A 13,939-nucleotide genomic window follows, 5' to 3' on the forward strand; every position below is an offset into this window, starting at 1 on the left:
CACGCTGGTTCGTTCTGTTGCTGTGTGATTCCATTCCATGATTAATGTGATTTGAAGAGAAGTAATAAAATGAGCTCTAACATGGAAAGTAAGCGTTTCCAGACACATGTCCACATAACATATTTTCTTTCTTTGTGTGTGAGGAATGTTTCCTGAAAGTTTGGCCGTACCTTTTTCTAACACCCTGTATATGAATACGATACTGAATTCCTGAAAAGGCAGGTAACACAGACTTTTGACCTGTCAGTTCCATTTTCTCATTTTATGACCGTTATGTCAAACATTACCATATTGTCACTGCCTAAGATTTGTCAGCGGTTATATACATCACAATCTGTGTGCTATGTTACAAGACAGATTTCAGAAACTGTCATTTTAACTGACATGTATTTCATTGCTGTTGAGGTACTTACTGTTAGATGACTGATATTAGTGATACCGTAAGTATCGATGATCATACATTTCTTTGTTCCCCTGCACCATATGGCACTGATGATGGGTCACAGGCATGAAAACTGATTTTGGCAAACAAAACATTACTACTTCAGCTCTTGGTGTACAGGAGATGTCCTTTAATAAGTATCTGAAAACTGCAGAGCACCAAGCCTTCAAGATTTTTATTTATGAGCAAAGTGTTGATAGCTTTCGTTCGATGCTGTGTTCGTAGATGTGTATGTGTGTGTATGTAATTGGGTCTTTTCGCAGCCCACCTGTGTAGGAATGCCGCCCAACCACTGGGTGCTGTTGGTTCGCCATTCTCCAGAAGGTCGGTTGCGGTCGGCTCTATCTCAGGTGCGCGTGTGCATCACGGGAGGCGCCGCTCTCAACGCTAAGGCCCAACGTTGGATTGAGGGACGCACGGGCCGGCGGCTGAAGCAGTGGTACGGCCAGACGGAGGCCTTCCCGGCCTGCAACGTCCTCCTCAGCCACTCGCCTCCACCACCCGGCTCTGTGGGTCGCCTCGATCCGGGGGTACAGGCCAAGGTACAGCACACCATGCACAGTGACTAGCTGCGTCTGTCTGCTTTTTTCACTTACTTCTTATCCACAGTGTGGACACGAAATCAATCGAGAAAATCTCAGACTTCGTTCGGGTTATTTTCTGAGTGATTCGGTATAAGCGACCTGAGGAGTCCAGTGGCTTCTTACAGGATAACTAAATTTCTTTTGATTTCTCTTCGCCATTGTAGCAGAGGATTTGGGTGGGCTGGTGACGTGCGAGCGATGCTTCTTACTGTTACATTTATACGTATTACTAAAATGGATGTCTTGCACATCTAATCCTAAACCACTTAACCGACTGCAACCAAACGTGGTACACCTAAACATTATTTACTGGTGATCGTTGCTGGGGGGGGGGGGGGGGGGGGGGCGGCGGTGAGAACCACCTAACTAGTAAATGGGGAGTGGGGTGAAAAAGGAGTGTAGTGCGTGATGTGTGAATGTCCAATGTTTGAGACTGAGAGCACTTACTGACTTGCAACAGTCTTTACACATTATTTTAAACCATTACTAAGTTCTTCCTTGCTGACAAATGAAATCATGGAAGGAGATATGTTTACTTTTCCACTGTTCAGGCAGTCAAAGTACCACGCATGTCACGACGTTATAACTTACTGGGCCAAGAATGGCATTCAGGACACATTTTACTGACAGTATTTTCATATACCACTGAAAGTAAATGCAAAATCATATCATTATACTGCCCACCGTTCAGGAGATATATGATAATAAATAATAAGATGCGTGAAAAACTACTGCATCATGCACGACGTTTAAATAAATTTCGCAGACAGTATTCGCATATTCCGCTGAATATACGTACAAAATTATTTCATTGTACATCACATAGTTCAGGATACATGTCACATGCATTAAGCACAAAGCCAGACACTGCACAGTATTGGTGCTGACGCAAAGCTATAAATAATAGCTGGACAATGCCAGGTTCCACTGCTAGAAACTTTTATCTGCCACCATAGGAGCTCATACAAAAGGTAATGTCCCCTTTCTTTATTAAAAAAAATGTTCAAATGTGCGTGAAATCTTATGGGACTTAACTGCTAAGGTCAACAGTCCCTAAGCTTACACACTAAGGACAAACACATACACTCATGCCCGAGGGAGGTCTCGAACCTCCGCCGGGACCAGCCGCACAGACCATGACTGTAGCGCCCTAGACCGCTCGGCTAATCCCGCGCGGCTTTCATTATTCGTCAACAATTTCAAATGCAACTGTGAAACCTCTAAACCAGAACACTGACGATTAGTTTGTGACTTTTCAATACAATCTCTGTCCTTTTCCGCAGTTCCATTCCACCTTTTAACGAATACGTGTAATCCAGCGTGGTAAAAGGCAGATCCTATTTCAGAAGCCATTGTCACACAGTGCTTTCATGGGCTACTCATTTTCTAAGACAATCTCGTGATGAGCTTCTTTCAGTGGCCTGAACTGATGGATCTGGTGGTGCCTGGTCATGGCTGTAAGGAGGCAAGACTTCCAATTCATTCTCCACAATCTCTTCAGCGGGGTGGCGACAGGTGTGTGATATTGTGCTTTAGTACAAAAAGCAGCTGCTTCGCTGAGTTCAAGAGTTGTGACATTTTGGACAGAATTTTTTGTGCGTCCTTGCTCCAAAAATTTAACCGTTATCACACCCTCTGCGTCTAAGAATTCTAGAGCCACTATATTCCCTGCCGATTGGATTGTTTTGAGCTATTTCTTATTTGGTGAGATTTTGTGATGCCTTTCGACTGACTGTCTATTTGTTCAGCTTCAAGAAAATAAACCCACATTTCGTCTTCAGTCGCAGTGTTTTCCATAAATTCCTCTACTTCGAAACAGAAGCGCTGCCACTGTTGGGAGGCACTTGTTTTTCTTGTGTACGTAATCTCGTCGGATATCATTCTTGCTACGCAAGTTGGACAAGCCTTTGAATATACATTGCTGAATAATCTTCATCACACTGCCTTTACTGTGGGAGGTAATTCACCACGAATCATCCGCAGCCTTCCGCCGGTGACCACAATGATGCGATCGACTCGCTGAATGTTGTGTGGAGCCACTCCAGTCACCGGCATGCCACTTGTCGTTTCGTTAACAAAAGATGTTTGCAGGTCTCACATTGGAGAGTGATGCGTCATAGATAGCCTCTCCTACCCACGTGGCGCCTTCTCGTGGTGCCAAAAGTCAAGCTCGGCATTTCCCAGGCTCACACGGTCGTTGCCTTGCGTCAGAAGGGATAGCTGCGACCCAACCCGATGTTAAAGCGAAGGGTCCGTGGCACAGGGGGAGTTGTGTCCAGGGACTGAAGATCTGTCCCTTGGAGAGGGCTTGAAAGGGCTGCTGTGCCTGGCGAGGGCGGCGGGGGCGGGGGGCGTTTCTCACCTCACGAGCGACTCTTCAGCGCTGGGTGTTCGCCTCCCTCTTGCTGCAGAGCATAGAACACCAGGTGCTCTGCATGCCAGCGACGTCGTTTGTCGGCATGGGATCTCGGTACAAGTCGGCAAGGATGCTCGGCATAGCCCGCGAGGAGTAACTGGGGGGGGGGAGGGGGGGGCGATTCTGCCAAACCTAGAGGCTGGTGACATCGCCTGGGCCAAGTTAGCTGGGTCCAGACGGCTGAACGACTGGGTGACCGCCCCACCACCAGAGTAATAGTGGGTTCTTGGCCAAGAGATGGAAGCCCGGGCTAGTGCGCAGTAAAGGAAGACGGGTGCATTCACCTCTCCAAAGGTAGGGGTATACTTGCTGAACCCGGCAGCTCAGGAGTGGCCTTGTCCAAGGGGTGAGGTCAGTGGGTGAGGTGTAGCAGTACCCATTCCCACCCACCCCACCCCTCCGCCCCTCTGTGCCAGGGAAGCTGTTGTCGGGCAAGAGAAGGGCTCCGACCTTCCTCAATCATCTAAAAACCATGAGAACCGAGCAAGAGACGAGCGATTTGAGTGCGCGTTTGAGGGCTTCAGTGCTGACTGTTTCTGCCTCAAAGAGGGCCTGGGACAGACAGAGGAAACTGTTCTGTAGATACATGACGGGATAAGTCAGATCCTTGACTTGAGCGTAAAAATCGGGAAGATTAGCTATCAAAACATGGGGAGCTTTCAAGCCCCAAATATCCGCAGCTCGTGGTCGTGCGGTAGCGTTCTCGCTTCCCGCGCCCGGGTTCCCGGGTTCGATTCCCGGCGGGGTCAGGGATTTTCTCTGCCTCGTGATGACTGGGTGTTGTGTGATGTCCTTAGGTTAGTTAGGTTTAAGTAGTTCTAAGTTCTAGGGGACTGATTACCATAGATGTTAAGTCCCATAGCGCTCAGAGCCATTTGAACCAAGTCCCAAATAACAAAGGAAACCATTGCAAAAGTGTCACAAAGACTGGACACGGCGGTCTTTCTAAGACCTCTGTCTTGTCACGACATAAAGAAATTGCAGGAAATCTTCACAACAACAGTGTATCCTGCAAAAGACAAAATAAGGATCAATAAACTATAGGCAACGAAGAACGTGTCATTGTAGATGACAGAGGCAGATGAGAACAACATTCCTAATAACCAAAAACTAAGTTAAGCAGTAAAGTGTGAGCCACCTAAGAAGCGGAATTCATTGGTAATACTATATTTCGTGGCAATTATACTAAAGGAAAATCAAATCTACGAAACAATATGCCAGCAAAACTTTGATGATAAGAATGTGGAAACCTTTGAAAAAGAGTTTAAGCTGCGCTTCAAGACTGGGCCTCAGGAATCTGACGTTGTACATCACGTTGCCGAGGTTTCCTAAAAATTGTGACGTAAATTAACCACTATGGGCAAAAGCTACTTGGTTGTCATGCAATAAACTTGATAGATTATCTGGTAGTACCACAATTGTGGCCATCTGGACCATGTAAACAAGCACTGTGAACGAAGTCCGGAATGCTCTAGGTGCAGCGCTGAAGATAATGCACGGAAAAATTGTGGTAGAACTGGGGTGAGCGTTTCCTGATCCCGAAAAGGAAAGAAGACCTGCTACACCAGTGGGAGGAAGTTCCCTACCTACATGATGCTACAGCAGCGATTCATCGTTACAGTGAACTATGGCTGAGGCCACACCTGAACACAGTAAGCCTAAGAGTAAGTCCCCGAGCAAAAGGGAAAGGAATACAATGAGGACCAGAAGATTCCAAGAATTTTCACGGATGTTGGCCGAGTCTCGAGACGATGGACGTATATGTTCAAACTGACGCCTGAGGTCAGGGAGAAGCTCCCTCTCCTCTATGCCAGGGAAAGAGGTCCTCTGTAGATAGGAAGTGGCCAAGAGGGCATCCTGTGGCAGGGAGTTCACCAGTGATGAAGAAGAATGACATATTTTCATTCTAAGAAAACGAGTGCAAGTAAACAATGTGAGCAGTACGAGTGGCTTAACAGATTCACTTCCTCACAGAAGTTTCGGACCCGGGCGCTGTGGCCTAGCCGTTCTAAGCGCTTTAGTCCGAAACCATGCGGCTGCTAAGGCCGCAGGTTCGAATCCTGCCTTGAGCATGGATGTGTGTGATGTCCTTAAGCCGTCGGCACACGGACCGTGCTGTCGAACGTTAACGTTGAGCGTGCCAAGTTCAACGTGCTGCTGAACGCTCAGGAACGATGCGACTTGTGCGTACGGTACTTGGGCCCCAACGTAGCATACGCGATCGCAACGCACTCCAGCGGCAGTTGAGGAATGTTTCTAGTTCGTAAATCACATTGTTTACTCAATGGGTGCGCCTAAAAATTCTTACGTTAGCTCTGTTAAAACGCACATTTCCTCCATCGTCCACGAAAAGGAAAGTAACATGTCCAATCAATAAGGACAGAGGCTTATAAAAGTTCCATTACAAACAGTGCCGGACAAATTTGGAATACTTCTCCGCATAAGATAAACATTATTTCATCATTCTCACATTTTAGTAAAACCCCAAGGTCCGTCTTACTTGATCACTGTTCCTACCCAGTAGGAGAATCTTTGCAACATGTGAATTACGAAGCGTAAAAGAAAAAGGAGCAAAATATCTTTATACAAGTAGCTGTCCTGTAGATTAAGCCAATCGAACAGTCACTCCTCAAAAAAAGGTGAACTTATATTTAAATAACATCAAATATTATACTATATACTTTAATTAAACCAATAATAAAGTACCAGAACCTAATAAAAATGTCAATGTTAGGAAAAACATTCGGTAGTGGCAAAACGCGAACCACCGCCCCAACACATATCGCAACAGCAGACAGTGATAGTAGTCATTACATTACACCAGCAACTTCCAAACTATATCTAACTATAGTATCTTCCCCCTTGCTGAAAACCTTAATCGTAGATATGATACTAATTGAAGTTTAATTATAACAAATTGCACCAAGAAACTGCGTTTTGGGTGGATCTTCAAATAGCCTGCTCTCATAATACGCAAGTTACAATAATTCTTTTGCCACGAAAATGATATTTCACATTATTTTATTGGAACGAATCACGCAGTTAACAACGGGTTTTCCAGTGATTCTCAATTTGCTGGTGCTCAGAAACGGCATATATACATATAGGCTTGAAATGAATGCCAATATGGCGCCTCACAACTCTGTACTGAAGGGAGACAGCGTGCTTGTGACGTAGTTGGCGTTGTGCCATCTCATTGGTCAACGCTCAGAGGCACGCTCAGAATATCTGACATGCCAGATATTGCTCTGCACGTTCGGAAAGACTCCCGAACGTGCTATTCCACGCTATGACGTCAGAAACTCGGCACGCTCAACGCTCAACGTTCGGATGCACGGTCCGTGTGCCGACGGCTTTAGGTCAGTTAGGTTTACGTAGTTCTGATGACCTCACATTTTAAGTCCCATAGTGCTTACAGCCATTTGAACCATTTTTCAAGTTTCGGAGGCATCCTGTTAGGGTATAGCCAGACTTGGAACATGCAATGCGGCCTGCGCGCCTGGAGGATACGGCAGTCCTCACTACAGCTCTGAGGCATGTGGTGTGTGACTGCAACGAACTCGGCAGAGACTTCAACTTTTCTGTAATGACGGCTGTGGACAGAATACAGCTCAGCACAATGAATCTCCCCACTAACTTTGGCGCCCTGTGGGGCTTAATTAAAACGTTTTCGAAAGAAGAAACGAAAAGTTCGACCTGGATGAACTACAAAATCAATCTGTCCTAACAAATAGGAGGATGGCGCATGACTGAAGGAAAAATTGGCCAGAATCACACATTCACTCGTACTTCCCATGAAGATCAGGCTTAATATGGGACAGAAAACGCGCGTAACTGTAGACTGGTAATGCAGGAACTTCGAAGAGTGGTGGAGGAGAGGAGTCTGGACGTGCTCTGTCTGCAGGAGCTGTACTCCATCGCTGGGCAGATCCCATTCACGGCTGAAAAGTGAAACTGACAGTCACAGTCCCCTGACACCTTTCTGGCGACCACTGCAACGGCCTGGAACTTCAGTCAGCTATTGGTGCATACCTCATTAATATGTATTTTCAGTATGGAAGAGAAATTGACGAGCTCTAAGACAAGCTAGTTCAGCTGGCCACGGCGATGCGGGGGCGTAGATTCATTGTGACGGCAGATATAAATGCCGAGTCGCTCCTATGGTTCAGTGGCACTCGGGATGACCAGGGACAGAAAGTGGAGGAGACTATTGTGGCGCTACAACTCATGGTTCCCAGTAGACAAGGGAACACCCCCCCCCCCCACCTACACTGTGGAGGTGGCGAGGGTACAAACACTGACGCTGCGTTAGTAATGTCAAGTCTTGCGAGCAATGTGAAAGACTGGTGGTCTTGGACAAAGTTATCACCAGAGACCATGATTTAATAACATTTTCACTGCCTGGTATGGACTGCCACTGGGACAGCTACAATCGGACCTTTTGTGAGCTCCTACCCTGGGAGTGTGTACATACCTATATTGCCGGACGGAGACGACAGTGTAGAAGAGTACGCTGAGAAACTAGTGACATCAGCTACCACGGCGGTGAAGTCAGCCATTCCAACCAGGAGGAGAGCCATTGCGGCTTCTCCATCTCATTGTAAGCTGAAATATGGTAGACGCTTCAGTCTGTAACGAGGGCAAGGAGCTACTATCAGCAGAGTGTCATCTGGGAGCAAAAGCAATGTTGGTTGCATCTACACTCCTGGAAAGTGAAATAAGAACACCGTGAATTCATTGTCCCAGGAAGGGGAAACTTTATTGACACATTCCTGGGGTCAGATACATCACATGATCACACTGACAGAACCACAGGCACATAGACACAGGCAACAGAGCATGCACAATGTCGGCACTAGTACAGTGTATATCCACCTTTCGCAGCAATGCAGGCTGCTATTCTCCCATGGAGACGATCGTAGAGATGCTGGATGTAGTCCTGTGGAACGGCTTGCCATGCCATTTCCACCTGGCGCCTCAGTTGGACCAGCGTTCGTGCTGGACGTGCAGACCGCGTGAGACGACGCTTCATCCAGTCCCAAACATGCTCAATGGGGGACAGATCCGGAGATCTTGCTGGCCAGGGTAGTTGACTTACACCTTCTAGAGCACGTTGGGTGGCACGGGATACATGCGGACGTGCATTGTCCTGTTGGAACAGCAAGTTCCCTCGCCGGTCTAGGAATGGTAGAACGATGGGTTCGATGACGGTTTGGATGTGCCGTGCACTATTCAGTGTCCCCTCGACGATCACCCGTGGTGTACGGCCAGTGTAGGAGATCGCTCCCCACACCATGATGCCGGGTGTTGGCCCTGTGTGCCTCGGTCGTATGCAGTCCTGATTGTGGCGCTCACCTGCACGGCGCCAAACACGCATACGACCATCACTGGCACCAAGGCAGAAGCGACTCTCATCGCTGAAAACGACACGTCTCCATTCGTCCTTCCATTCACGCCTGTCGCGACACCACTGGAGGCGGGCTGCACGATGTTGGGGCGTGAGCGGAAGACGGCCTAACGGTGTGCGGGACCGTAGCCCAGCTTCATGGAGACGGTTGCGAATGGTCCTCGCCGATACCCCAGGAGCAACAGTGTCCCTAATTTGCTGGGAAGTGGCGGTGTGGTCCCCTACGGCACTGCGTAGGATCCTACGGTCTTGGAGTGCATCCGTGCGTCGCTGCGGTCCGATCCCAGGTCGACGGGCACGTGCACCTTCCGCCGACCACTGGCGACAACATCGATGTACTGTGGAGACCTCACGCCCCACGTGTTGAGGAATTCGGCGGTACGTCCACCCGGCCTCCCGCATGCGCACTATACGCCCTCGCTCAAAGTCCGTCAACTGCACATACGGTTCACGTTCACGCTGTCGCGGCATGCTACCAGTGTTAAAGACTGCGATGGAGCTCCGTATGCCACGGCAAACTGGCTGACACTGACGGCGGCGGTGCACAAATGCTGCGCAGCTAGCGCCATTCGACGGCCAACACCGCGGTTCCTGGTGTGTCCGCTGTGCCGTGCGTGTGATCATTGCTTGTACAGCCCTCTCGCAGTGTCCGGAGCAAGTATGGTGGGTCTAACACACCGGTGTCAATGTGTTCTTTTTTCCATTTCCAGGAGTGTATATCGAGAAGCGGGACCTAAGGGCACTGAGGCTGAGAGGCTGGGCGAGGTACGTATAGAAATAATTGGCTACAAACCCATAGGGCGTTCCGTACAAATTGGTAAACGAGAAAATAAGGTCACCAGTGGTGTTATCCATCGTCAGGGATTAGGACCAGACGACGGAATCTAGGCGGAAAACTGCCGAGGTCCTCCTCTGAGCTCTGTTGCCTGATGCGGAGGATGACTGAAATGACCAACGACGAAACACGATTGAAGATCGGCAAGAGTATGAGAATAACACTTCGGTGTATCCCTCCTCAGAAGAGGAAGCTTCTGCCCAAATGAAAACCATAAGCCGGCTACTGTGGCCGAGTGGTTCTAGGCGCTTCAGTCCGGAACCACACTGCAACAACAGTCGCAGGTTCGAATCCTGCCTTTGGCATGGATGTGTGTGATGCCTTAGGTTAGTTAGGTTTAAGTAGTTCTAAGTCTATGGGACTGATGACGTCACATGTTAATTCCCAAAGGGCTCAGAAACATTTGAACCAACCAAAACCATAAAGAACGGCAAAGTTCCAGGCCCAGACGGCATTATAGTGGAATTAGTGCCATTCAGTGCCCCCAGTTGGTGGGGCCTCTCACTAAGTTGCATAATGATGGAAGGTCCAGACAAAGACCCGACAGAGGCAAAGTCGTAGGCGCATCTGTCTGCTGCACCTCCTGGGCAAACATTTTGAGAAGCTGCTAGCAGACAGACTGACAGCACACTCTGCGCTGTGCACTCGGCTTTCGGTTGGGAGTATCGGTGTCTAACACAATCGCCCTGGCGGCTGAGTTCTGGGGGGAGGGGCGGCGCGACTGTTAGTGTTAATGGGACTCTGTCCACTTTATATCAAGATCAGGGGCAGGCAGCATGGTACTGGGCAAAGAAAGAATAAAGAGAGAAAAAAATTCAAATAATGGGAATCCAAGTAGGAGACAAAGCGGAATTCAGAAGAAGGGGTGAGGAATTATGGAAGGAGCAGTGGGAAGCTGATGAAACTTTGAGCAGAACTTACGAGTTGCTGCCGAATATCAGGGAGCGCCTGCTGCTCAGGTAGTTTGAACCAACCAGAGGACAGCTGCACTTCCTTATCAGACATGGACTGTAGCCGGCATGTCTACGTCAGTTCGGGAAGTGGGCCACACCATCGTGTGACTGTGTCGCCATAAAGGGCACTCCAGACCAGTTAGTGTACGAGTGCCCCCATTTTGAAGACCTAGCATCACTACTTAGGCAACAGTTAACCAATCGCGCCACACACCATCTGCTCAGGGAACAGGACACATTCCAAATTCTTAATGAACTTGCAAATGAAATATCAAAAAAAGTCTTAAGGGAGTTTCAAAGGAACAGTCAGAATAACGCACCAATCAAGACTCTATGCACCTGACTTCCTCCGCCGGGGTGTGGACTTGGCTAGCCGCCTCATGACTGGGATCTACCACGTCTCGGATTTAGGGGGAGGGTGCGTAGATCACAAATTACAACAAAGCAATAATTACGACAGTAGTAATACAAACTTTAGGTTTGATGTAGGTTAAGGTAGGATGAACAGTTGGCATAAAACTGCAGCGAATTTCAAGATTTAGGCCAGCCCGGTGCCAGTGGCATGCCTACTGGGATTAGTTCGGTGGACACGGCCGACACCGTAGGTTTATATATCACACAGGCACACCTGTAACACTGCAGGTAGTGTAGGCTAGCTTTAACATGTGTACAATGTAGTATAGAATTAGAGTATAGACACTAGCATACTAACCCTGGAGATTGTTCGGTAGTTAAGGTAACATATAGAATGAACAATGATGGCATAGGCAAATGAAAATGTCGTGTGACTAGACCTCCCGTCGGGTAGACCGTTCGCAGGCTGCAAGTCTTTCAATTTGACGCCACTTCGGTGACTTGCGCGTCGATTGGGATGGAATGATGATGATTAGGACAACACAACAGTCAGTCCTTGAGCGGAGAAGATCTCCGACATAGCCGGGAATCGAGCCCGGGCCCTTAGGATTGACATTCTGTCGCGCTGACCACTCAGCTACCGGAAGCGGACATGGCGTAGGTAAGAGATGCCCATAGTGGAGTTATAACATAACAAAATACACAACTTGTAGCAAATAATTTTTCTGACGTAACTGTAATGTTTATGTAGAATGAGTGAGATAGTGGGCTGCTTGTATATGAAATTGTTCTTTTGAATATTGAATTTAAAAAAAATGGTGTTTGCCCTTTAGTTTCCCTACGTCGACGAACTTACCGTCTAACAGTGTTGATATCCACTGCTACACCGCTGTACACATTTTTCATTGTTCCATGAATGCGAACAATCGTTTCTCCTTTTCAGTTCAAGAACTGTATCACAGGAAGCTGTCTGATACGAACAGCGATGTCGACTTTTTTGCTAGTGACTGTGGTACTGGCATCTGTTGTTGCTGGATGTTACCACTGCAGTGTATTGGAGGAGACCTTTTGCGGAATACCGCCAAATTCATATTTTTCACTTAACAATATTTAAGGAGAAAGGAGTAGGAAGCATTACTTTTTGAATGAACCTCACACATTACAACACGGAAGCTCTAACGTCAACACAGTTACCTACATCAGCTAAGATCAGAAATAAGCTGTACCGTATTTTGTCTGTGAGTAATTCTTACTTAAGACGACCACAGAAAAATTAATAATATAAATCTTAAGAGATCCAAATGTAACTAAACAATAATCTTATTCGAACCTGACGACATTTAAAGTGGGCATGAATCGAGAAACAAATATCCCAATATCGGTCAGTAATAGCTTTAAAAGTAGGCACACAGAACCATGCTGCTTAAGAATAGCAATTGTCACACAAATATGTACACTCTATCAGAAATAACACCCACCGACTACTCAACCGTTGCTAACGGACAATACAAATACTAGGGAAATCATCACAACACAGACAGAACTTATATCTGTACATAATGTTCAAATCACAATCACTGCGTGAGTAAAGTTATCAAAATGCAATGAAATATTACTCTCTTCTATAGAATGGCCCATGACGTATTAAAGAATTTCAGTTCAAAATATCGAGTCGGTTTCAGCATATTTTAAAACAACATAACATGCACGTACAAACTTAACCCCCTTTGGTACATGATGTGCAATAATTTACGCTGGCAGAACCTACGAGGGCGTGCTAAAATGTAAAGCCTCCGAATATTTTACCTTAAAGCTCTTAATAACTTTTAAATAAAAGAAATTTTATTATTATTCTGCATATTTAATATCCCTATCTATATATTTATTTCCCTGGATTGTTACCTACCGACAAACACCTATTTCCCAGAGAGATACCAGTTTGTTGAAACCGTTACTTCAGAATGTTTGACGTTTCTGATGGAGCCATAACCTCACCTCTCCTTGCACCGCTTTATCATTATCAAAATGAAGTCTTCGAAGGTGTACTTCAAGTTCCGGAATCAGATGCAAATCGTAAGGGGCCAAGTCGGGGCTTTATAGAAGGTGATCGCCGATGCTGAACCCAAGGCATCGGATTGTTGTAGATGTCAAAACGCTCGCGTGTGGTCGGTCATTTTCATGCTGAAGGAGAGGATGCTGCATGTGACGGCGAATTCTTCGAATTCGTGTTTTCAGTTTCTTTGTGCACAGACATAACGCACAGTCATGTCACCTGCTACAAATTGGGACCCTATGGTAGCAGAGGCTTGCAATTGCATCAGCGAAGCAGGGAGGTTGACATATAACAACCCGTATTGAAAACAGAATAAAAAATTTGGAAGCTTTACTTTTCAGAACGCCATGATATCAGCTGCCCAGTAATAGATGCATGCACCAAAAGCATAATACTTGGTGACCTGCACTATTCTGCAGTAGGTGAAGCTCCTCCATTCGTCGTCTCTGCCTTTGGGCTGCTTTCTTCTCATGGACAACAGCAAAAGATAGCGCCCGCCTCACGTCCGCGTAGACTGTTGCGGCTCTGCATACATGCTGTCCGATTCCGCAGCACTCACCGTTTCGGTCTCTCTCTTCCTCGCTCGCTGGCAGTCAACAAACTGTCACTCACTCCACCACGATGACCGAGATCGACCAGAGGGTAGCTTGCATCGATGCTCAAGCACATGAATTCCCATCTCACGATGAGTTCAAATGTGTGTGAAATCTAATGGGACATAGCTGCTAAGGTCATCAGTCCCTAAGCTTACACACTACTTAACCTAAATTATCCAAAGGACAAACACACACACCCATGTCCGAGGGAGGACTCGAACCTCCGCCGTGACCAGCCACATAGTCCATTACTGCAGCGCCCAAGACCGCTCGGCTAATCCCGCGCGGCTGCCCTCTCA

At 47.2% G+C, this 13,939-nt stretch overlaps 1 protein-coding gene across 1 annotated transcript in view; it reads left to right on the forward strand.

The window, feature by feature from the left end:
• LOC126417057 (uncharacterized) overlaps positions 1–13,939 on the forward strand; it is a 113,186-nt gene that overhangs the window by 63,435 nt on the left and 35,812 nt on the right. Inside the window, exon 5 of the mRNA XM_050084950.1 lies at positions 706–984. Within this exon, the coding sequence (XP_049940907.1) occupies positions 706–984 (279 nt within the window). The remainder of the gene's footprint in view (positions 1–705; positions 985–13,939) is intronic.

This window comes from Schistocerca serialis, chromosome 8, assembly GCF_023864345.2.
Source record: "Schistocerca serialis cubense isolate TAMUIC-IGC-003099 chromosome 8, iqSchSeri2.2, whole genome shotgun sequence".
Taxonomy (NCBI): Eukaryota; Metazoa; Arthropoda; class Insecta; order Orthoptera; family Acrididae; genus Schistocerca; species Schistocerca serialis.